A 22,818-nucleotide genomic window follows, 5' to 3' on the forward strand; every position below is an offset into this window, starting at 1 on the left:
AAGAGTGGGCTGCACGTTCTAAACGGTGATCTATAGGTTTATGATATCTTAATTCAAGTGAAATTTGAATCACTAATATTACAGAAGCAGGTGCTGTAAGTTGGGGAATCTAGAGTCAGTCTCTCCTTTGATTCTCGGCAATGCGGACCCAGGAATTTCTCAAATTTTCTGTCAGAATTTTTTGCCAGTAAAATGGATGTAGTGGCGATTATTGTATAAAAAGAATAATATTTCCTAAATTCTGACCCATACTCTTTTTTCCAAACCACAGGGATTATGAAATAAAAAGATGATTATATATATATAAACACATATATGTATCCAAACATATATATGATATACACGTATTCAACAAATAGATAATTGCCATACACTAAGTACTACGCTAGAACTGGATTTTTGAAGCACACTCTGTCTGTGATATTCTGAACGACCATGGATAAGTAGTTGGTTTGCTCCATGGGATACATGGAAGACTCAGTTGATGTAGTGGAAAGAACCTTTGGAAACAGACCTGGGTTCATGGTCAACATTGTCATTTGTGACCTGTTTGGTCTTGAGTAAATTGCTTGATCTCCATAGACCTCAGTTGTTATATCATTAAAAATACATGCTAATACCACAAACTCACCAGATTGCTTAAAGGAGAAAGGATCTCTTCCAGGGCTTGCCAGTCACGGTGGCAGACACATTGCACATTTAACGCTCCTTAAGTGACTTGAAAACACCAAGCACAGTGCCTGGCACGTGGCAATGACTTAGTGCAAATTAATTCCCTCTCAGCTTCAACACTTATTTCATTCTGAACTTCTAAATGTAGGAAGATTTAGACGGTTTTGTACTAAATAGGTTAAAAATGGAATTATCTTAAAATTCAAGATGATTTATACCAGGGAGCCAAATATAATTATACTATAGTATCTGCTTAACTGCAAGAGCTTGTTAAAATTTTAATCTTCTATGGATTGTGTTTGTCTAGGATGATGCCATTTTGGGTGCAAATCAGAAGCAGCAGCAGCCCTTATTTAAAATTTAAATATAGTTATAGTATTGATTCTATAGTATCTACACGTAGAATTCATTAGCTTTCTGCTCTTTTTCATGTGTGAAAATTGGGCTTGTGATTTTTGATAACTACCAATTTAATTTTGTTTCAAAGAAAAGATCTTTTTACGAATTCTTTACAAATTTTTCCAGGTGCTGGGCCAGGCCTCTTCTTGCATATTCATAGAAAACATGGGCATTCCCTGCTGTCTTTTTGTTGTTGTCAAGGAAACCCCCCAGTTCTCTACACAGGGATTACATTCTTCTTTCTTAATAGCTCTTAGATCATTCATTTGTGCAATGAATAAAAAATGTATTCACGGGCCCAGACAGTGTTCAGAACTTTGGGGGGGGGGGAGGGGCGTAGCCAAGGGGAGAGATGTGTGGTGAGAGGAGCAAGAGGGATAAAAGAAATAGAAAAAGAAATGCTTTGTGAGGTTCCATTTTAATGAGTTAAAGTGAACATTTTATTTTGAAAAAGGCATTACCTATTTTTGTCAGTTTACAAAATTTATAACATTGCACCTCAGTGAGGCCAGTTTGTCACGTACAAATGGAAAAGCTGGTGAATAAGTGGCTTTATTGATAGAAGGATTCCAAGAATGGGGCCCTGGTTGAGGGCGTGGGGATGTGTTTTAGTGAAGACTGTTGTATATTTTTTTTCATTTGTATGGAAGTACTTTGATTTTTTTTTTTAATAACACAATTGAGGCAATAGAAAAGGTAGAATATTCTTTCAACCTAGGGCATCATGTGGACAATTGAGAACCTATTTTATTGCATTAGAAAGTGTGCTCCTTAGAGAGATATGCCAGTGTTTAGACTTTGAGTTTGGATCAGGAGGGAAACATTGATCTGTTGGCATGAAGGCTGTAATTATTCTTAAAAAGAGTGGTTTGATTTGGGGGAGGAAAATAAATTATGGTGAACCTTCTAAATACTTGCTAGAATTATTGTGATAATATATAAAGCATTTTTCCGTAAATAATTTGAAGTCTAAGTAGGAGATCTGAAACTGGAAAGAAAAGATCTGTGGAGTGAGAGGAAAAGTTTAACTGTATTTCAGCATCCATGTCTATGAAAATTTGACATATTGTGTCACAGTACTATACCCGGACTTGCTTGCACCCAGTATATAATCAGCACACACTACCTTGACTGGCTTCTAGTGACTTTACCTTTTTATTTTAATACCACAGTATTCCTGGCGTCTCACAGGGTGAGTTAGTTTCTTTGGCCGTATGCTGCGCATAGTAGGTTTTGGTTTTTCTAAGTTGAGAAAGGGAAAAGAAAATATACTAATGTATGCTTTTGTAGAGTACAATGGAATATACTAAAATTATCATTTTTTATTATGTTGTGATCTTATCTTGCTCTGCTCTGTAAGGGAACCATTTTACTCTCCGCAGATAAAACATTCTCTGCCCATCTCTTCACACTCACCTCCAGGAAATATTTTAAAGGCTTGTTGAAATAAAGTCATTCAATCAAGCTACTCTGTGGCTGGGGGAAAGAAAATAATGTCATCCATAGCTCAGTTGGGAAGGCAACTTGAAATAATTAGTAAGCAACAAGAGTATGCAATAAAGGCTAGTTGGTTGCTTTAATAGAAGGAAAAATAGAGGTAATATGAAGTAAGTTAATATAAGCGGCACCTTTTAGCAGGCAAAGTCTCAGAATTGACCTCACAGGAAACTCTGGGCATTTATCCCCTCACTGAGCAGCCATCCATTTTACTCAGGAGGACCCAGAGTAGCACCAACCAGGCATCAGCCAGCTGACCAACAATGATGCCATTCTGTACAGGGGTTTGAGGAGCACCAAGAAATCTCCCAGGGCATAAGTATTGCTCACACCGCTTCTCAACCTTGGCTGTATATCAGAATCACCAGGGAGCCTCCAGATAAAAATATCCACTACCCCATCCTCCACCAGATAATTTGAATCTGAATTTCTAGTGATAAGGCTTAGGCCTTTGTACTTTTTTTTTTTGTTTCTTTTCTTAAATTTGCTTTATTTAATTTTTTTTAATATTAGGTATCTGTATTGTTAAATGCATGTGATTTTGATGCCTAGAGAATGTTGAACTCTACTGGTAAAGTAAAGGATTTCTGACCTCAGACAGAGGCTGAAATATAGACATTCCTGGGGAAAGGGCTGCTTTAAGCCTCTGAAGTTTAAATTGTATTTTACCATTTTTAAGGAGGAAAAAAAATATGCTTAATTTAGTCTCCCCTGAGTGAAACTGTGGTCTTTGATCATGTTTTGGGAAGTGTAGCTTTTCTCACAAATGTTAGATGAACCTTGGCATCTGTAAGTAAGGAAGAAAGTAGAATTAACTATCATTGAAATATATGTTTTTTTAAGTCTCAGAATAATTGTAATTGAATCAAAAGTGATAGGGAAGAGTGGAGAATACATCTGGAATTACCCGGAACTGCATACCTCACTTTGCTGTACCCATAATCTTCTCTCTATCAACATGGAAAGTAAAAGGAAATAAATATGCTTATAGCTTAAGGACCCTTTTGGCTATACTGCCAAAGTGAATTTGTTCATTATATATTTACATTCGAGAAAAACAGTGTGATAAGCCTATACAGCTTCTAGATTTGGAAAGAAAAAGAATGATAAAAAGAATATTGAGACTGTGCCTGCATATTTACATTATCTGATTTTTATAACCATAAAAGTCTTTAGTATTTGAGTTATCTGTATGCCCTTTTAGTTGTATCTCAGAATGTGAGTTATTATTGCAGCCAAAAAACAACAATTTTTCAGTCCAAAAAAAAAGGCAAGTCTTTCAAAGGAAGTATCAAAGTAGTAAATGTAAACTTTTCCATTCTTTTTTTATAATTAATTTATTTATTTTTGGCTGTGTTGGGTCTTCGTTGCTGCACACGGGCTTTCTCTGGTTGCGGCGAGCAGGGGCTACTCGTTCTTGTGGTGCACAGGCTTCTCATTGCAGAGCACGGGCTCTAGGCATGCAGGCTTCAGCAGTTGTGGCTCATGGGCTTCAGTAGTTGTGGTGTGCAGGCTTCAGTAGTTGTGACACGAGGGCTTCAGTAGTTGTGGCTCATGGGCTCTAGAGCGCAGGCTCAGTAGTTGTGGCGCACAGGCTTAGTTAGTTGCTCCACAGCATGTGGGATCTTCCCGGACCAGGGCTCGAACCTGTGTCCCCTGCATTGGCAGGCGGATTCTTAACCACTGCACCACCAGGGAAGCCCCAACTTTTCCATTCTTGGTGATAAATAAATGTGTAGACATTCATCCAACTAAATTCCCCAAAGAAGGGCTAAGTGGCTAGTGTAAGGAGAGCATTACATGTTAAAGGATCCCTTCACTTTAATTATGGAATATAGAAGTTAGTAAGGAAGGTGAAACAAGTATATAATAACAACTGAGAAGTTATAAATAAGAATAATATGACATAAGTCCTATGGCATACAAATTAAAGATACAGCCAATTTGGGCTGATGAGTTTTAGTGAAGAGATATCTAGGGGCTTCTGCTGGATCATTCATAAATGCAGGGATGAAGTTCAAAGGAGGGTTTATGAAGATTCCAAGTTGGGGGCAGGAGTGTTCTTGTTGAACAGAAGCGTGAGTTGGGAATGAGGAGGACCTTGAGATGGGGGCATGGATTCTCTGCATCCAGCTTAGAGATGCAGAGAATGAGAACAGAGAAAAAAGGCAGAGGATAAATGTGGGTACAGTGATGGAGCTGTTTGAACACCCTATTGAAGAGGTCAGGTGACAGAGATGACTTGTGAAGAAGGGGTGGTGTAATTAAAATAAAATGGTGTTTGTTAAGTTTAGTTTAGTAGCTATACTATGGGGCTTAAAAGGAAGTATATATATATATATATATATACACACACACACACACACACACACATATATATGTATATATGTATGAATGTATGTATTTATGAGAGGCGTTTGTTTTACTTTAGTCAAAGCTTTTTTACTTAAATTTTAAATCCGTGATTTTGACCAAAGTACTTTTCTGGTGTTAGGACATCTGGTAATTATTTGTCTATTATCTATCTCTCTAGCATCTATTTATCTATGAAAACTCTTACTTTAAAAATTGGAAGTTAGGAAGTCCCTTGGGCCTCTTCTATAAGCAAGAAAAGCCCACACTCAGTGATAACTCCTTAAGCGCACTTAGACCAGATGACTGTATCTAAACACATTCTTTCCACTTGAAAGAACAGCATTATTAGAGGATTATCTGAATTTGGGAAAAGAGTTGATTCCCATTTATCATCCCCATATCATGTCTGCCTCAAAAGTGAGGCCATCAGAAACACTTATATTGTTTATTACCCTTTCTGGGTGTAAAATTCATGAAATGAAAAATATGGAGCTCCTCGCTCAGCAAGAGGGAGCAGTCAGTGTAAGATAGCATGCTTGGGTGGTGCACCAAATGAACCTCAGCTAGCAGAGCTAATAGGGAGATGCAGGTCACAGCATCCAATCTTTTTTTTTTTTTGCGGTACGCGGGCCTCTCACTGTTGTGGCCTCTCCCGCTGCGGAGCACAGGCTCCGGACGCGCAGGCTCAGCGGCCATGGCTCACGGGCCCAGCCGCTCTGCGGCATGTGGGGTCTTCCCGTACCGGGGCACGAACCCGTGTCCCCTGCATCGGCAGGCAGACTCTCAACCACTGCACCACCAGGGAAGCCCGACAGAATCCAATCTTGATCTCCCAGCCTCTAGCGTAATCTCTCACTTCTGGAGGAATTGGGTATTGATATAAATATCACGTGATTTTTCAATTATTAATGTAATTAAGTACGCAAAAACAACTGACAAGATTTGGGGAGGATGTTTATATCTTGATCACTAATGTCGATTCTTTTTTCAACATCCTGAGTTGGCACCATTTTTAGTGCCTCAAATTTTGAAAATGATGGGGAATTTAGGATGTCTGAGACAATCTACTTGAAATGCACATTAGGTGGTTTTCTTTGCTTTTTAAGGTGCCAGTTAGCATTTTATTTTAATTAAGAACATATCAAAAGGTGAATGAAATTGAAGCATTTGCTTATGTCTGGTTATTAGATTCATAGGTATGTGTCAGAAAGCTTAAACATCTTAGAGAACTTCCAGCTTTCTCTATTTTAGTTCTATAAGTGTTTCTTAAATACTTCAGTATGGCTGTCTATTGTATTTTTTTAATAAAGAACCAAAATATTTTTTGATGCACATTAAGATGAAAACTATTTTAATAAAGAAATGTGATCCTAATATCTCTCTGCTGAGTAGATTTGTATATAATTACATTTAATTAAAAGCTCTTAAATTCCCTATAGAGAACATGAACTTTAGCCAGCTGCCTCTGCATCTTAGCAACTATGTTTTGTGTCTGCTAACAGTAAGACTGGAAGACTTGTGCTATGTCTACAAAACTCTGCCGTGAAGTACTTAAAAATACTTGGTGAATAATTTGAGGTCAGCTAGCAGTAAAGCTTTGTGTGAAACGCCATTTAAAAAAATCTATTAACCGTGGTACCAGTATATTCAAGTCAAGCTGTTAAAATACATTCATGTAAACATAGAAAAGATTATACATACACCTTGTGGAGTTTTGTGGTTTGACTCTTGCAATCCAAATAAAAGTTATATCACCCTTAGAATAAAATTCTAAAATAGAGCCATCTTTTTTAAGGACTTGTTCATCTAAGACCTGGGAATATTAATTACTCCCTGAGGTTGCACTGTTGGTACAAAGTAGAGCAGATCACAACTTTGTAATGAAATACCTGCTTTCACAATAGCACAGGTGTCCCCCTGCCACACCCTACAAAGAAACTTTTCTGGTTTGCAATAATTATAGCTCTTGCAACTCTCTCATAGCATGCGTGGTGGGTGATGGTGGTGACAAGAAAGGGGGATGAAGAAGTAATTTCAGAAACTAAATAAACAAATAGGAATATGGGTGAGATGTAGGTGGCAGTGATAGGAAAGAATTCACCTATCTATACTAGGTAGGTTTAATGAAATTTAAAAAATATGGAAACAAACTAGCCACGCTGAGAATGAAATGTAGATTTATCTGTAGAGAATCTGTTGGCAGAAAAAATTATCTTCAAAGCCCTGGGCAATGAATATTTTCGTCACCCTCAAACCAATACTAAGAAAACGGAAGAAACCATTTGGAACACAACTTATTTTAATAATAAATACTAGTAACTTAACTGTGAGAAGATTCCTTGGGAATCTTCCTTCAGAAAAAGGAAACTAATTCCAACTCACATTTCATATCTTCGTTTTATTTAAGAATTCTCATTTAGTGAAATATTTTTACAGTACATATCCAGTGAGCACTTTTAAAATCACTGTTTATTACGATGTGCTGATAGTTCTTTGGTCAGTGCCAGCTTCAAGGTACCATGAGAAGCATAAGATGAAACAGCTTAAAGTATTTCTGTGTTTTCTACCATTCTGAGGCAAGTCAGATCAGATGCTTGTAAGGCAAGTGGAAAAAGGAATCCTAACTTTAATTTAATGATTGGTACATTCTCAATATGTACACTGAAAAAGTGTCCTTTTTAAAAAAAAAAATAGGGAGAAAAGAGTTATAGTAAGGTCATTTCTCTAACCTATTGGCAAGAGTATTTGTTTCAGAGAGAAAAGAGAGAGATTTAGAAGATACCCTTGGAGGTCTTAGGTCTCTGTAAAGTTGGTAAACATGTGTCTGCCATATAGTCTCATAGATAATAGGTACTCAGTAAATTTTGTGCAATCAGTTGGTCCTGCGGAGATAACATGTTTGGGTGCCATGCGTGTTTGTGGTGGTACGTTTAATTTCGCATGCAAAAACCAGTATGATGCCGAGCTGTGTTGTGAAGTATGTGCAAAGACCACTCTCTGCTGTGTTTGTGTGGCTGTGATTGAAATATTGTGATATTTATTTAGGTTATAAAATGTATTCCATCTAACATTTGAGTCTTCTGGTGAAATTTTCTAATACAATGGTCTAAAATACTAAGAAGTCCTCATAGATTTATGAGCAATAAGAAATGTCAGAGTTCCTTACCCAAGTGGAAAATGGACTAAAAGAATATTATCCTTTGTTCATTGAACTAAAACTAGAGAATATAAAGTGAATGTCAGGGAAATTAATTAATTGAATTAAGTAGACAATAAGAGTTGATAGTCAATGAAATTACTATATAAATTGTTGATTTACAATGACTTCTTTGTTTTCTTTGCTAGAAAAACATTTTATTTTAAATTATTCATTCCTTTGTAAAACATGTAAGTGAGCATCAGGGTGTCAGTTCCTTTGACATGCTGACATTTGACACACTGACATGCCTCTGTGTCTTTTCTCTTTCTCCTTTATTCCACCCCACTTATTTTTAGAGCCACCAACATGATACTTAATGAAACCTCTATCTATAATTATGCACTAAGAAGATCGTGGGATATGTTTATATCAGTTTTGTTTTCTAAAAAAGTAAGGAATTTATTTAGAAATCCATATAAATCTATAATAACATTGAGTATTTTTACCCTATTCCTAGCCTAGGAGTTTATAACTAAAGAATACCAAGCAGTTATTTCCTGATTAATCCTTGTGTTTGGCTGGAGAAGCTTGGCTGAATGGTTAGTTTAATCTCCACTATTTGTAAAAAGGTACAAAATGTGGTGGGGATTTTTTATATTTTTGACACAGACCCATGCTTCTTATTGAAATTCTTTCTGTATTTAAATATAAGATGCTGTGGGAATTTAGCAACTGTATGTGTGATAATTCTTTTTAAATATTTATTTATTTATTTATTTATTTTTGGCTGTGTTGGGTCTTCGTTTCTGTGCGAGGGCTTTCTCTAGTTGCAGCAAGCGGGGGCCACTCTTCGTCGCGATGCGCGGGCCTCTCACTATCGCGGCCTCTCTTGTTGTGGAGCACAGGCTCCAGACGCGCAGGCTCAGTAGTTGTGGCTCATGGGCCCAGTTGCTCCGCGGCATGTGGGATCCTCCCAGACCAGGGCCCAAACCCGCGTCCCCTGCATCGGCAGGCAGACTCTCAACCACTGCGCCACCAGGGAAGTCCTGTGATAATTCTTAATAGTGAATTCTCATTTACACCTAGTGAAACGTAATGAAAAGGGTTGTATGTAAAACGACACTATAAGCAATTTAAGATAAGCGTATTTTTGAAGTTCCTGTTAAACGCTACAGAGTTGAACAGAATAGTATAACTGAGTGTGGCTTAATTCTACTATGTTCAAGTAGTATTAACAATGAGAGACTACTCAATTTGGTGATTAGATAAGACTCTCAATGTGATATTTCAAGAGATTCATTTGTACAGAAAGCATTTAAAGATGTATTCTCTCATATACCTGTATATGCACATGCATAGATAGTCTCTCACATTCTGTTTTCTTAGTGAAAGGTAGCCTTCAACACAAGCCATATTAAAAGGTGTTTACCATCTGAAGATGTTTTCTTTTAAAATATATACACCATGAGGCAATATAAGATTACAGTAACAACTTCAGTGATCTAATATTAAATGAACTTACTCTTTTTGGGAAAAAAAAGGTAAGGCATTTAGCCATTTCCTTAAGTTTGGCAGTTAGGAGTAGTTGTTACATCTGTGGCAGAAATCATCTGTATTCATTTTATATTTTTATAATATACTGGAGTTATGTATTGACCTCATTTCTCTTTATGGTAGAAATATTGTTCATTCATTTGAATACCTATACTCCTTTGTTTACATAGTTGAAAGGCTGAATGTATGGGGTGGAGATATAAGGAATGATTTGTAGTGTGTGAAAGTTAAATAGGATGGATATATATATATATATATATATATATATATATATATATTTAGGGAAGAGTATCCCACTCCAACACAAATAGTGTTTTATGGAGACAATACAGTGAAAATGGGATACAGAAAAAAAAAAAGTTTTCTTTTTTGTTTTTATTAGAGTGAAAGGGATAAATGTAAATGTGTATATTTTCCAGTTACATAAAAGTCTTGTGGTCTTTGGGGTTTTCTTTTAGCAAACCATGGTTAAAAAGAGAAGGAGCTCCGTAAAGTTTCTGTTTTTTGTTTTTTTTTTAGTTACCTTTTCTTTTGGCTGTGTTGCGTCTTCATTGCTGTGCGTGGGCTTTCTCTAGTTGTGGCGAGTGGGGGCTACTCTTCCTTGCGGTGCTCGGGCTTCTTATTGCAGTGGCTTCTCTTGTTGTGGAGCATGGGTTCTAGGCAAGTGGGCTCAGTAGTTGTGGCACACGGGCTCTAGATCTCAGGATCAGTAGCTGTGGTGCCCAGGCTTAGTTGCTCCGCAGCATGTGGGATCTTCCCGGACCAGGGATTGAACCTGTGTCCCCTGCATTGGCAGGCGGATTCTTAACCACTGCACTACCAGGGAAGCCCCATAAAGTTTTTATTGATAGTTCATATACTTCTTATATATTTATATTAACATAAAGAATATAAACAATATTGCTACCTTCTCAATAGAGTATTTTTCTTTTTTGACATCGGTAAATGCTAGATACTGATCCTTTCATGTGTAGAAGGGTGCAGCTTATTTATTTATTTATTTGTCTGCTCCCAGCCTTTGTTGTGGTGGCATGGCCCATCTTTCGTTGTGGCATGTGGGCTCTAGTTTCCTGACCAGGGATGGAGCCCAGGCCCCTGCCTTGGGAGCACCGTGTCTTGACTGCTGTCCCACCAGGGGCATCCCGGGAGCAGCTTCTTACAACAGGAGCCATCTCCCTACCGATGGGGGGCAGGGGTGACTCCGTCGTAATTATTCCCCCTCTAAGTTCTCAGGTTCAGCCTAAGTGTGTGTGGCATGGATCAGGGCTAGGCTGAAAGTTAACTCTGTGACAGTGTTCCTGGGGCCATCCCCCGTGCTTCTCTTTGTCTTCTTCCTGGGTTAGCACACCCACAGGTACCTTTTTGCACTGCCGTGACACTGAGACTAGGACAGCTGCAGTGACAGGACCCTCTCCTAGGATGACTGAATTCCTCCCTGATGAAAGTGAGGGTGCAGAATGACCTCCCTCCTGGCGTTTGGACAAGGAGCTTTGCTGGTGGATATCTGGAGACAGAAAAGGCAATTGGGCTTAGTGGTTGGTACCCTGTGGCAATCTACAATCTAGGAAACGTTCTGAGGATAAGTGTTATTTAAAGTATGCTAGTTCTAATGTTTAGCTGTGACTCCTGAACTTCCTTTGGAGAAAAGGTTAATAAAAAGAATGATAACTGACCGAATCCAGGTCACCTCTCATGAAGGATAAAGGTGTAAAGGTGTGGAGGGCTCTTCTTTCCTGGTGCTTTCAGTGAGCCATCCCTGCGTGGAGACCCCCCTCTCCCTCCAGGGCTTCCTGCCCTTGTGTATGGGATGTGCCTGCAGCCTATGCAGCTAAGTCTTGTCTCACTGTTGCACTGGGGTGGGGTTGTCATCACACTGTGAAAGGGCTATAAAGAAATCTCTCTTTTGCTTTTCTAAAAACAGTCTTCCCTAGGACAAATTATGACAAGAGGCCAGAAGGAATCGCTTCTCATTTCCTTATTGAATAGAGGGCGTCTAAGCATCCTCCTACATTAAGGACAGCAATCAGTTACTTTTTCTGTATGATCTGGTGAAGTGGTCTTAACTTTTAACTTTTTTTCAGGTCACACAAAGATGAATTCCTATATTTCATGATTACAATGTGTGTATGTGATTCCTTGTTCCATTTTAAGGACATTGCTGTGTTAAACATGTTGAAGAGTTTTCATAACCTGTTGCTACAATCTTAAATTAGATTTATTTTTCCCATTGCTAATATCAAACAGCAAATTCGAAGACTGAGAACCATGTATAGAAGGGTGATTGCTGTTAATGTGAAAAGATTTGAATCCTTCTTTTTGTGTGAGACTGTGATCAGCCAGCCTAGCTATCGATTTCTTCTGTCGTACACTGCCAAATCTTCTATTTAAGTATTGTGAAAACTCTTTGTTTTTTTCAGGTCGAATGAGTGATTTGAGGGTATTTGGTCATCCAATAGATTCAGAATCTAAAGAAGATGAGCCTTGTAGTGAAGAAACAGATCCAGAGCATGATCTAATTGCTGAAATTTTACCTGAGCTAATTGAAATTGATCTATACCACAGTGAAGAGGATGAAGGGGAAGACGAGGAGTGTGCCAATGCTACTGACGTCACGACCACCCCATCCGTGCAGTACATAAATGGAAAGCATCTAGTTACCACTGTGCCCAAGGACCCAGAAGCGGCAGAAGCTAGGCGTGGCCAGTTCGAAAGTGTTGCACCTTCTCAAAATTTTTCAGACAGCAGTGAAAGTGATAGTCATCAGTTTGTAATCACCAAAACTGGAATGCCTACTGCCATGCAACCTAATGAGTCTAAAGAAACAACTGAATCCCTTGAAATTACATGGAGACCTGAGACTTACCCTGAAACACCAGAGCATTTTTCAAGTGGTGAGCTTGATATTTTCCCCACAGCCCCAGGCCGTGAGGGAGAAGCCACAGAGGGGCCAGAATCAATCACAGAGAAAAGTCCCGACCTTGATAATCTGGTACATGAACGTACTGAATCGGTACCTCTGTTTCCTGAAGAGTCTTCAGGAGATGCTGCCATTGACCAAGAATCTCAAAAAATGGTCTTTTCAAGGGCTACAGAAGGAACAATTGGTGAAGAGGCAGAAAAAAGTACTTCTACCACATATACTCCAAGTACAGTTGCAAGTTCTGTATCAGCGCATGTTTCAGAGGATGTATCATTTACCTTAACAGGGACTCCACAGCCTGATGAGCCACTGTCCACAGTAGAAAGCTGGGTGGAAATAACCCCTAGACAAATTGTAGAGTTCTCAGGAAGTCCTTCAATTCCGATTCCAGAAGGCTCTGGGGAAGCAGAAGAAGATAAAATGTTTGCCATGGTAATTGATTTATCACAGAACAATACTACAGATTCTCTCGTTACTTTAGACACTAGGAAGATAATGATCACAGAGAGCCTTTTGGATGTTCCTGCAACCACCGTATATTCGGTTTCTGAACAGTCTTCTGCAGTAGTGCCTACCAAATCTGCAAGGGAGACAGACACTTCTGAGTGGGCTTTCAGTACATCTCTTGAAGGAAAGACAAGGAAAGACGAGGAGAAGGGAACTACAGGTACGGCTTCTACAGCTGAGGTACATGAGCCCACGCAGAGATCAGATCAATTAACTTTACCCTCTGAATTAGAAAACTCAAATGAAACTACATCTAGTGATTCAGTATCTGCTACCGGGAAGAGTTTTATGTCCTGGATGACACCCACTCAGTCTGAAACGGAAACAGCAAATTCTACTCTTGTCTTTACAGAAACAAACGTTTTAGACCATCTGGGGGCACAGACTGCTGAGCCCAGCCTTAGCAGTCAACCTGGGGTTCGGGAAGTGCCGCCCACCGTCCCAGGTAGCCCCGTCTCTGTCTTTATGGAGCAGGGCTCTGGAGAAGCTGCTGCTGACCCAGAAACCACCACTGTTTCTTCATTTTCATTAAATTTAGAGCCTGAAATTCAAGCCAGAAAGGAAGCAGCTGGCACTTTGTCTCCACATGTGGAAATTGTATTCCCTTTTGAGCCAACTGGACTAGTTTTGAGTACTGTAATGGACAGAGAGCTTGCTGAAATTAAAAGCCAAACATCCAAGGAAAACATGATTTCAGAGATCTCAGGAGAGCCAACTCATGGGGCAGAAATAAAAGGCTTTTCTACAGATTTTCCTTTGGAGGAAGATTTCAGTGGTGACTTCAAAGAATACTCGACGGTATCTCATCCCATAACAAAAGAAGAAACGGTAATGACGGAAGGCTCTGGGGATGCAGCATTTAAGGATACCCAGATGTCACCATCTGTAATACCTACATCAGACCACAGTAATCACACAGCTGACTCAGAAGAGCCTAGTAGCACCTTGGTCAGCACTTCAGCCTTCCCTTGGGAAGAGTTCACAGCCTCAGCTGAGGGCTCAGGTGAGCAATTGGTCTCAGTAAGCAGCTCTGTTGACCAAGTGTTTCCCAGGGCTGTGGGAAAAGTCTCTGGGACAGATTCCCCATTTATTGACCAAAGATTGGGTGAAGAAGGTGATATCAGTGAAACTGATAAAAGATCCACCATCTTGCCAACAGAAGAAGCTGAAAGTACTAAAGCTTCAAAGGAAGAGGAGGAAGTGAAGGTCAATGGGACAGTTTCAATGGACTTTGCTCCAACTATGGAGCCAGACAAATTATGGCCCAGGAAAGAAGTCAACCCTGTAAGGCAAGGAATTGAAAGTGAAATAGTGTCAGAGGAAAAGATTCAAGAACAAAAGTCTTCTGAACCCCCTCAAAGTTCTGTTGCACCAGAACAAACAACTTTCGATTCACAAACATTTCCTGAAACTGGACTCCAAACCACAGATTATTCTACACTAACAACAAAGAAAACTTACAGTAACAATAAGAAAATAGAGGGGGAAGGCATTTCCTCAGTTGACTTGTCTACTCCAAACCTAGATTCAGAGGGCTTAGAGTCGTATACTACTCTCCCTGAAGTTACTGAAAAATCCCATATTTTCTTAGCTACTGCCTCAGTGACTGAATCAATACCAGCTGAAAGTGTAATTACAGGTTCAACAATCAAAGAGAAAGAAAGTATAAAACCCTTTCCCAAAGTTATGAGACCAATAATTGAAGAGTCAGATACGGATCTTTTATTCTCTGGGCTGGGATCAGGAGAAGAAGTTCTGCCTACTACAGTATCAGTGAATTTTACTGAAATAGAACAGGTCATTAGCACATTATATCCCCAGACTTCTCAAGTGCAAAGCTTAGAAACCAGCATCTTAAATGACACAACTGGAGACTATGAGGGAACGGGAAATGTGGCAAATGAAATCAGACCACTCATTTCCAAAATAGACAGCATGTTCGAAGCCAGTGAGACAGCATCCAGCACAACCTTACTAGAAATTTTAAGTGACACCACAACAGAAGGACCCTTCACAGCAACTCTCACTTTCTCTACAGACATGGAACATCCTCAAAATCAGACACACAGTTGGGCAGAAGAAATCCAGACTAGGAGACCACAGCCTACGACTGATCAAGTCTCTAACGAGAATACTTCAACAGCAGAAACTAAAGAAACAGCAACCTCTTCCACTGATTTTCTGGCTAGAACTTATGGTCCTGAAATGGCCAAAGGATTTGTTACATCAACACCAAAACCATCTGACTGGTTTGATGAACATTCTGGAGAAGGATCTGGGGAATTGGATGTGGTTGATTTAGTCCACACTTCTGGAACTACTCAGGCAACTAGGCAAGGCAGCACCACATTTGTTTCTGATAGATCCCTGGAAAAACATCCTGAGGTTCCAAGTGCTGAAGCTGTTACTGTTGATGGATTCCCAACAGTTTCAATGGGGCTGCCTCTTCATTCAGAGCAGAATGAAAGCTCCCCTCGTCCAACTAGCACACTGTCAAGTACAATGTCATATGAAATGTCCACAGAAGGTGCTGCAGACAGTTTCCAAGACCATTTTGGGGGATTCGAGGATTCCACGTTAAAACCTGACAGAAGAAAAGCCACTGAAAATATTATTATAGATCTGGACAAAGAGGACAAGGATTTAATATTGACAATTACAGAGAGCACCATCCTTGAAATTCTACCTGAGCTGACATCAGATAAAAATACTATCATAGATATTGATCACACTAAACCTATATATGAAGACATCCTTGGAATGCAAACGGACTTAGATGCAGAGGTACCCTCAGGGCCACCTGGCAGTAATGAAGACAGCACTCAAGTTCTAGAGAAGTCTGAGGCAGCTGTTAACCTCTCTTCAACTGAGGAAAACTTTGAGGCCTCTGGTGATACTCTTCTGGCTAATTACACTCAGGCAACACATAACGAATCAATGCCTCCTGAAAACAGAAGTCAGTTAGATCACATGGGCTTTATCTTCACACCTGGGATACCCATCCCTAGCCCAGAAACAGAATTAGATGTTTTGCTTCCCACAGCAACATCCCTGCCCATTCCTAGTAAGTCTGCCACAGTTAATCCAGAGATTGAAGAACCAAAAATTGAAGCAAAAACCCTGGATGACATCTTTGAATCAAGCACCTTGTCTGACGGTCAAGCTATTGCGGACCAAAGTGAAATAATATCAACATTGAGCCATTTGGAAAGGACACAGAATGAGGATGAAGAAAAGAAACATGTGGGTCCCTCTCTTCAACCAGAATCCTCTTCCGGTGCTGAGGAGGCACTGATAGATCCTACCCGCTACGTAAGTATTGGTACTGCCTACCTTACGGCTCAGAGTTTAACAGGGGCACCTGATGTGATGGAAGGATCCAATCCCCCAGCATCCACGGATACATCAGCAGTTTTAGCTGTTGCAAAGCTGTTCTCTCGGACACCATCATCTCCTCCACTCAGTGTCCACTTAGGCAGAGGAGCCTCTAAGCACGCAGAGGACCCCCAGCCAAGAGCTCTGCCAAGTACAGACGCCAGCACATCCCCAGTACCCCCAGGAAAACTTGCAAATATTGAAGTGACTTTCAAACCCTCAAGTGAAGAGGACTTTCACATAACTGAGCCTCCATCCATATCTCCTGACACAGAGCCTTCAGAAGATGAAAGTAAACCTAAATTATTAGAACAAATGGAGGCTTCTGCCACAGAATTCATTGCTCAAGAAGAAACTGAGATTTCCCAAGACTCTCAAAACAAAACCAGTGTTCAACTTTCTGGAGACACAGTCAAGGTATTTCCTAGTATTGAAACACCTGAGGCTGGGACTGTTGTCACAGCTGCAAGTGAAATGGTGTTAGAAGGTGCTACACTGTGGCCACATTCTACTTCTGCTTCTGTGATTTATGGGGTCGAGGCAGGTGTGGTGCCTCAGGCCAGCCCACAGACTTCTGAGAGGCCCACCATCCCTTCTCCTCTGGAAATAAACCCTGAAACACAAGCAGCTTTGATCAGAGGGGAGGATTCCACAGTAGCAGCACCAGAACAGCAAGTATCGGCGAGGATTCTTGATTCTAATAATCAGGCGACACTAAGCACCGCAGAGTTAAATACTGAGCTTGCAACACCATCATTTTCCCTTCTGGAAACTTCTAATGAAACCAGTTTCCTGATTGGCATTAATGAAGAGTCAGTGGAAGGCACAGCAATCTATTTACCAGGTAAGGGCGCAACACTGATAAATCTGTTTCCAAGCTTGGAAACAGTCCCTTGGTCCTAACAGAGATGTGTATATAATTTTTGTTGTGATGTTAAAATCAGTGAAGGTTTTTGTATTGTTCATGTAACAGCAGGACAGGCCATAGTATTGATTCCATAATGAGATGCAAAGAAAGTAAGTATAGACTATTTGGGAGCTTTAAAGATATGCTTTGTATTTTTCTGGGTGTAAGAAACAACATACAATTGCAACATGGAAAAATTGAAATTGTTAATGGTATGAAAATTCAATTTGGTTTTACCCACAACTAAAGTATTGCTTTGTCTTATATCCCGTAGTTATACATCTTAGTTTTAAAAACAGGAAAAGCATCTTATTTTTTAAAAGTCTCTCATGAATGGGTGCAATTATGGCAATATCAAAATCTGTCAGGTCTTTAAAAATGAGACTAGTAAATAACTTTAATAAACACTTCACATAGTTCATGCAATATTGGTTATCAGTTCATACTTTTGTGTAATTCCCGTGCTCCAGATTGTCTACATAATGCTTCTAACACAGTGCCTAGCCATAGGGAGTATTCATCCAGTATATATTCAAGCTCTGCCTGTTGAGAGGAGATTTCTGTTTTTTTTACTGAATGGACAGGAAGCACAAATTTGATGCTGGTTCATATAGACTATATCATTTAAGCTTCACAAAAAGGCTACAATGCGCACGTTATTATCCCCATTTAAAAGGGTAGGACGTGGAGGTTCAGAGAAGTTCTGTAATTTGCCCGGGGTTGTAGCCACACACATCATGGCAAAAGTGGGATTTGAACCCAAATCAGCCCCACTCCAAAGTAGGTGGTTTTTTCTACTGGTCTTTGGTGGTATAAAAATGAATAATTGATATTTAATGATATGTAAGTCAGAAATCTTGGCATGTTTACTGTGTAGAATTTATTTTCCTTTTAATCTAGCTTGATAATGTTGAAAAGTTCACTTTAATGGTGTTTTCCAAGAACAATGGAAATAACAATGTCAGTGGAATCCACAAGTAGCTATCACCACCTAGTTGCTACCTAGAAAAAAAAAAAAATTAGTACTTCTAGGTGTGTTGGTTGAAAATATGATTTTTTTTTTTTTTTTTTGCGGTACGCGGGCCTCTCACTGTTGTGGCCTTTCCCGCTGTGGAGCACAGGCTCCGGACGCGCAGGCTCAGCGGCCATGGCTCACAGGCCCAGCCGCTCCATGGCATGTGGGATCTTCCCAGACCGGGGCACGAACCCGCGTCCCCTGCATCGGCAGGCGGACTCTCAACCACTGCGCCACCAGGGAAGCCCCAAAAATATGATATTTTGATATCATATTTATATGATATCAAATATATGAAAATATTTTAATGAATATGTTTTACAGCATGGCTGTACTTAGAATTATTCTTCTGATCGTTTCAAACTTATCTTTTGTGCTACTAATGCTTCAGTTTGTTGTGCTTCAGATAGAGTGAAATAGTCATAAAGTGTAACTTTCATAAATGACTTGAAGTATTTCGTGAATAAAATTGATCAAAGGTGGCTGATGGATCTTTTTGTTGTCACTCTTTATTTAATCTGTAAATTATAACCTAGTAATCTGGCCAATATTTATTCTTTTGTACTTTAGTTGAAATATACTTCAGGTTAGATAAAATATGATATAGAAATCACTGGTAATAACTATATATAGAGAGAGAGTTAGATTTGACAAATGAATGAGAAATGTATACCAGTTATCCAGTCCACAATGTTTACCTAGAATCAGAGCTTGCGTCTTCATTGCAAAACACACTGTCACTTTAGGCTAATTCAGTAAACAGTAGCTCCTGTTGGATTGCCTGGTCTATCTGTTGCAATTTCAGCTTTCAGAGATGACTACAGAGTGTTTAGGGGAGAATAAAATGCACAAAAACAAAACTATTCTGATCTAAACTACTTTAACTTCACAGCCCCCTTCCTTGTCAAGTCCTCGTCCCATACTCTCGCATGGTGTCTCGTGTCTGTGGTGGGAATAATGCTGTACTTCACATTTGTGTGGCACGTAGCACTTTACCAAGCCCTTTCACTTAAATGTCATTTGGATTTTGCACTAAGAGCAGCATGTAGATATGCTGTTGACCATAGCCTTGTCATCTAGGCAGTGTGCTTTCAAAAGCAGAAGGCTAAAATGGCTAGGGCGATTTTAAATATCTTTAGAACTATAGGAGAGTCTTAGCAAAATTGGGGTCGCTTTTGAAGAAATAGTTGCAACCATCTGAGTTAACCTAATTATCATGTTGAACCCACACATGCGAATGTGTATCTATCAAGTCTTTCTAGTAGTCCAGAATTTTCTTAACACTCAGAAAGTGTGAGTTTGACTTTCCTGGGTGGGAAAGGCTCAGTTATCTTCTATAGCAGTACCTGTTTATCCAAATATTCATGTTTCATAAGTAGACATCTTTTCTTCGTGTACATTATTTCAGACTTTCAGGACTTCAATTTTTGACAATATGGTTTTTATTCCATATATGACCTATTTATTTCAATTCTTTTGTAAAACATTTAACTCTCATTTGGATTCTTAAATATCTGAAACGAGCAATTATGGAAAAGTATTCAAATAATATATATAAGCTATTAATGTAAATAAAGTTATCCATGCAATATTACAGAATAATATATATATTACACAATAACATAGGTAATAATATATATATTACAGAATAATAATAATATATTACAGAATAATATATAGTGTAAAAGTACTTGCATTTAGAAAATATGTATTAAACTGTTTTCACCTCATAAATTTGTATCTCTGGCCTTTATATTGATCCGCTAGGAGTGTCAATTTTGTGTTTTAATAAGAAAATTGTAATAAAAATTTGGGGTTTCATTTAAGGTGAGGTTTTTGTATTTGGGTTTGTTTTTATACAGTAGAGTTTAATCCATGTGTTGCTTTTCTTCAAGTATAGTTTAAAGGAGTACATTTGGAACGTGTTTTTGGAAAAAGCATATTAATGTAGCAGAAGAGACTTCAGTGCACACTTTCGAAGAAAAAGTTTCTGAGCATTAAGTGGTAAAAGGCAATAATAATTCAAATGATGGTAACAAGCCAATGCTAAAAAGAATGCATGTTCTGTGTATCCAGCCATTTCACATGAACTAACCTCGTTTAAAAGAATACATTTTCCATTCACTGTGCACATACGTGTAATCATTTTGACTAAAATCAATTGCCATTATCATGCCAACTAAATCTGCAGTAGAATGTATTAGTTGCCAGATACCATACAAAATATTGTTTAAAATAATGATGGTTGAATCCCAGAAATGAATAGATGCAATTTGTAATAATTAGTTACAATGCCAAGAAACACTCCAGAGAGAAAAGTTAATGTTAATTTTTAATGTGTAGCATCTCTAAATTGCTATGGTAAAGCTTATGTTATGGTAGCAAGAAGTGGCATTTTATGCTAAAATATGTTGAAACTTAGAGATGAGCCTAATTGCTTTTCTTTCTTTCCTGAACATGGTAGGACCTGATCATTGCAAAACGAACCCGTGCCTTAATGGGGGCACCTGTTATCCTACTGAAACTTCCTATGTGTGCACCTGTGTGCCAGGATACAGTGGAGACCAGTGTGAACTTGGTAAGATGTTCTCGCGTGAAAGACTGTAGTGCTTTTCCAGAAGATGTACTGGGGGAGAATTTATATTGCTTGAAGAAATCAGAGGATTTCGGAGAAACCTATGTGTAGATGAATTACATGTTAAGTGAAATTAAAATCTTAGAGTAAGTTAAGTAGGGTGTGGGAAAGAGGGATAGATATTTACTGAATTTTGTTGATATACCCAAGACTCAGTGAAGCTTACTGGGGTCAGCTGTGTCTTTGTGTGTTTTTTACACATAGACTTTACAAATGTAAAGTTGTGTTAAGTATTGACAACTATGTTGATCTGTCCCCACATCTGTATATCAATAAATTATCAATTTAAATACAAATTTTGTAAGAAAGCTCTATTTAAAAAATAGGGAGTTTTTCTGTTTTGAGATAACTTGTGTCTCTCATGTGGAACAGGAAAGCTCCTTCTCTGGCTGTCCCCAGAGACCAGCCTCACCCACCTCTCCCTCAAGACCTTGTGACATTGTTGTCTCCCTCCTCTCTTTTGGGTTCCAAAGAATATCACTGTCCCTTTACTAAATCAGCTCCTTTTACTCCCATTCTTATTTAGGTTTCCTTTTCCTTAAAAATTTTTTTTAAAAAGGACCCCAGTTTTGATTTGGCTGAATATAGATGTTGACTCTAGAAAAGAAATGATGGGATCTACTGACTAGGTGCTCCTTCTGGCAGCACCATAATGGTTTACTCATAATGATCAAATAAGGAAGGCCCATGGATTACACTTTAGATTAATTACACAGCAGTATTGAGATAAAACCCCCAGCATTCATGTTAAAAGAATACTTATCTTTAAAAAAAAAAAGTCAACAGAGCTAGTAAGCTCAATTTGTATACTAATCAGTGAGGATATAGAGATCGCAATAGATAACATTTAAGAAGTAATTATATTTTAAATATCAAATTTACATATATATGTATAAAAACATTTCTGTTGCCCCCATTCTTTTTCACATTACAATCAGTTAAAAATAATTTAATGAGTTATTATATGTGAAGCTGTTAGATCAGTGCGGGCACTTAGTGAACACTATAAAAGTATTTGCCATCATTATTATATAATTTTTTTCCTAAGGCCTTTTCTTTAGGGAAGAATACAGTATATACCTCTTAGAAATTTAATTTACTTTGTATATTCATTTTTAATAATATAAAGTTTAATTAAATTTTTAGTGGAATTACAAAATGCTATGGAATAAAGGCATTCATTTCATCACAAGAGATCATAGAGGTCTATGTTAGAAAGGTTGCATTTGATACAGATTGAAGTTGGGGAAGATTTTGATAAGTGGGAGAGGGGGACTCAACACAGCAAACAAAAGCACAGAGACCACAAACTGCAGAATGCATCCGAGGGGCTACGAGTATTCGGGATGCCTACTTAGGGGTTTGTGAGAGAGAAACATTGGGAAAGAGTATTGGAAAGCAGGTTGGATCTAGATAGGTCTAGGAAGGTCCTGGATCCAATGTACTGAAGAGGTTTACTTCATACTCTAGTCAAGTGATTCTGAGACTTTAGCATGCGTGAGAATCCCTTATAGGGCTTGGTAAACTACAGTGTGTTGTTCCCATCCTCCACAGTATCAGATTCAGTAGGTCTGGGTGGGCCTGGGAACATGCATTTCTAATCTCAGGTGATGCTGATACTGCTGGTCCAGGGGCCACACTTTGAGGACCACTGCCCTGGATAATTGGGGCCCTTGGAATGTTTAGAAGCCAATGAGTAAAATTATCTTGATTGTGTCTAAAGAAGATGACAAGCAGCAGAGTGAAGGATATATTGGAGAGGGAAGAGCCCAGAGGCTATGCTCAGTTAAGCCTTTTCAGTGTTCCACATGTGAGGTTATCAGAGTGTGAGCTGGGATGGGGA

At 38.9% G+C, this 22,818-nt stretch overlaps 1 protein-coding gene across 2 annotated transcripts in view; it reads left to right on the forward strand.

The window, feature by feature from the left end:
* The window catches only part of VCAN (versican), a 113,140-nt gene that overhangs the window by 58,437 nt on the left and 31,885 nt on the right, over nucleotides 1-22,818 (forward strand). For both annotated transcript variants that reach the window (XM_029217545.1, XM_029217544.1), the window contains 2 exons: nucleotides 12,034-17,262; nucleotides 20,805-20,918. In XM_029217545.1, the coding sequence (XP_029073378.1) occupies nucleotides 12,034-17,262; nucleotides 20,805-20,918 (5,343 nt within the window). The remainder of the gene's footprint in view (nucleotides 1-12,033; nucleotides 17,263-20,804; nucleotides 20,919-22,818) is intronic.

This window comes from Monodon monoceros, unplaced genomic scaffold, assembly GCF_005190385.1.
Source record: "Monodon monoceros isolate NGI ecotype Baffin Bay Population unplaced genomic scaffold, NGI_Narwhal_1 Super_Scaffold_12, whole genome shotgun sequence".
In the NCBI taxonomy this organism is placed as follows: Eukaryota; Metazoa; Chordata; class Mammalia; order Artiodactyla; family Monodontidae; genus Monodon; species Monodon monoceros.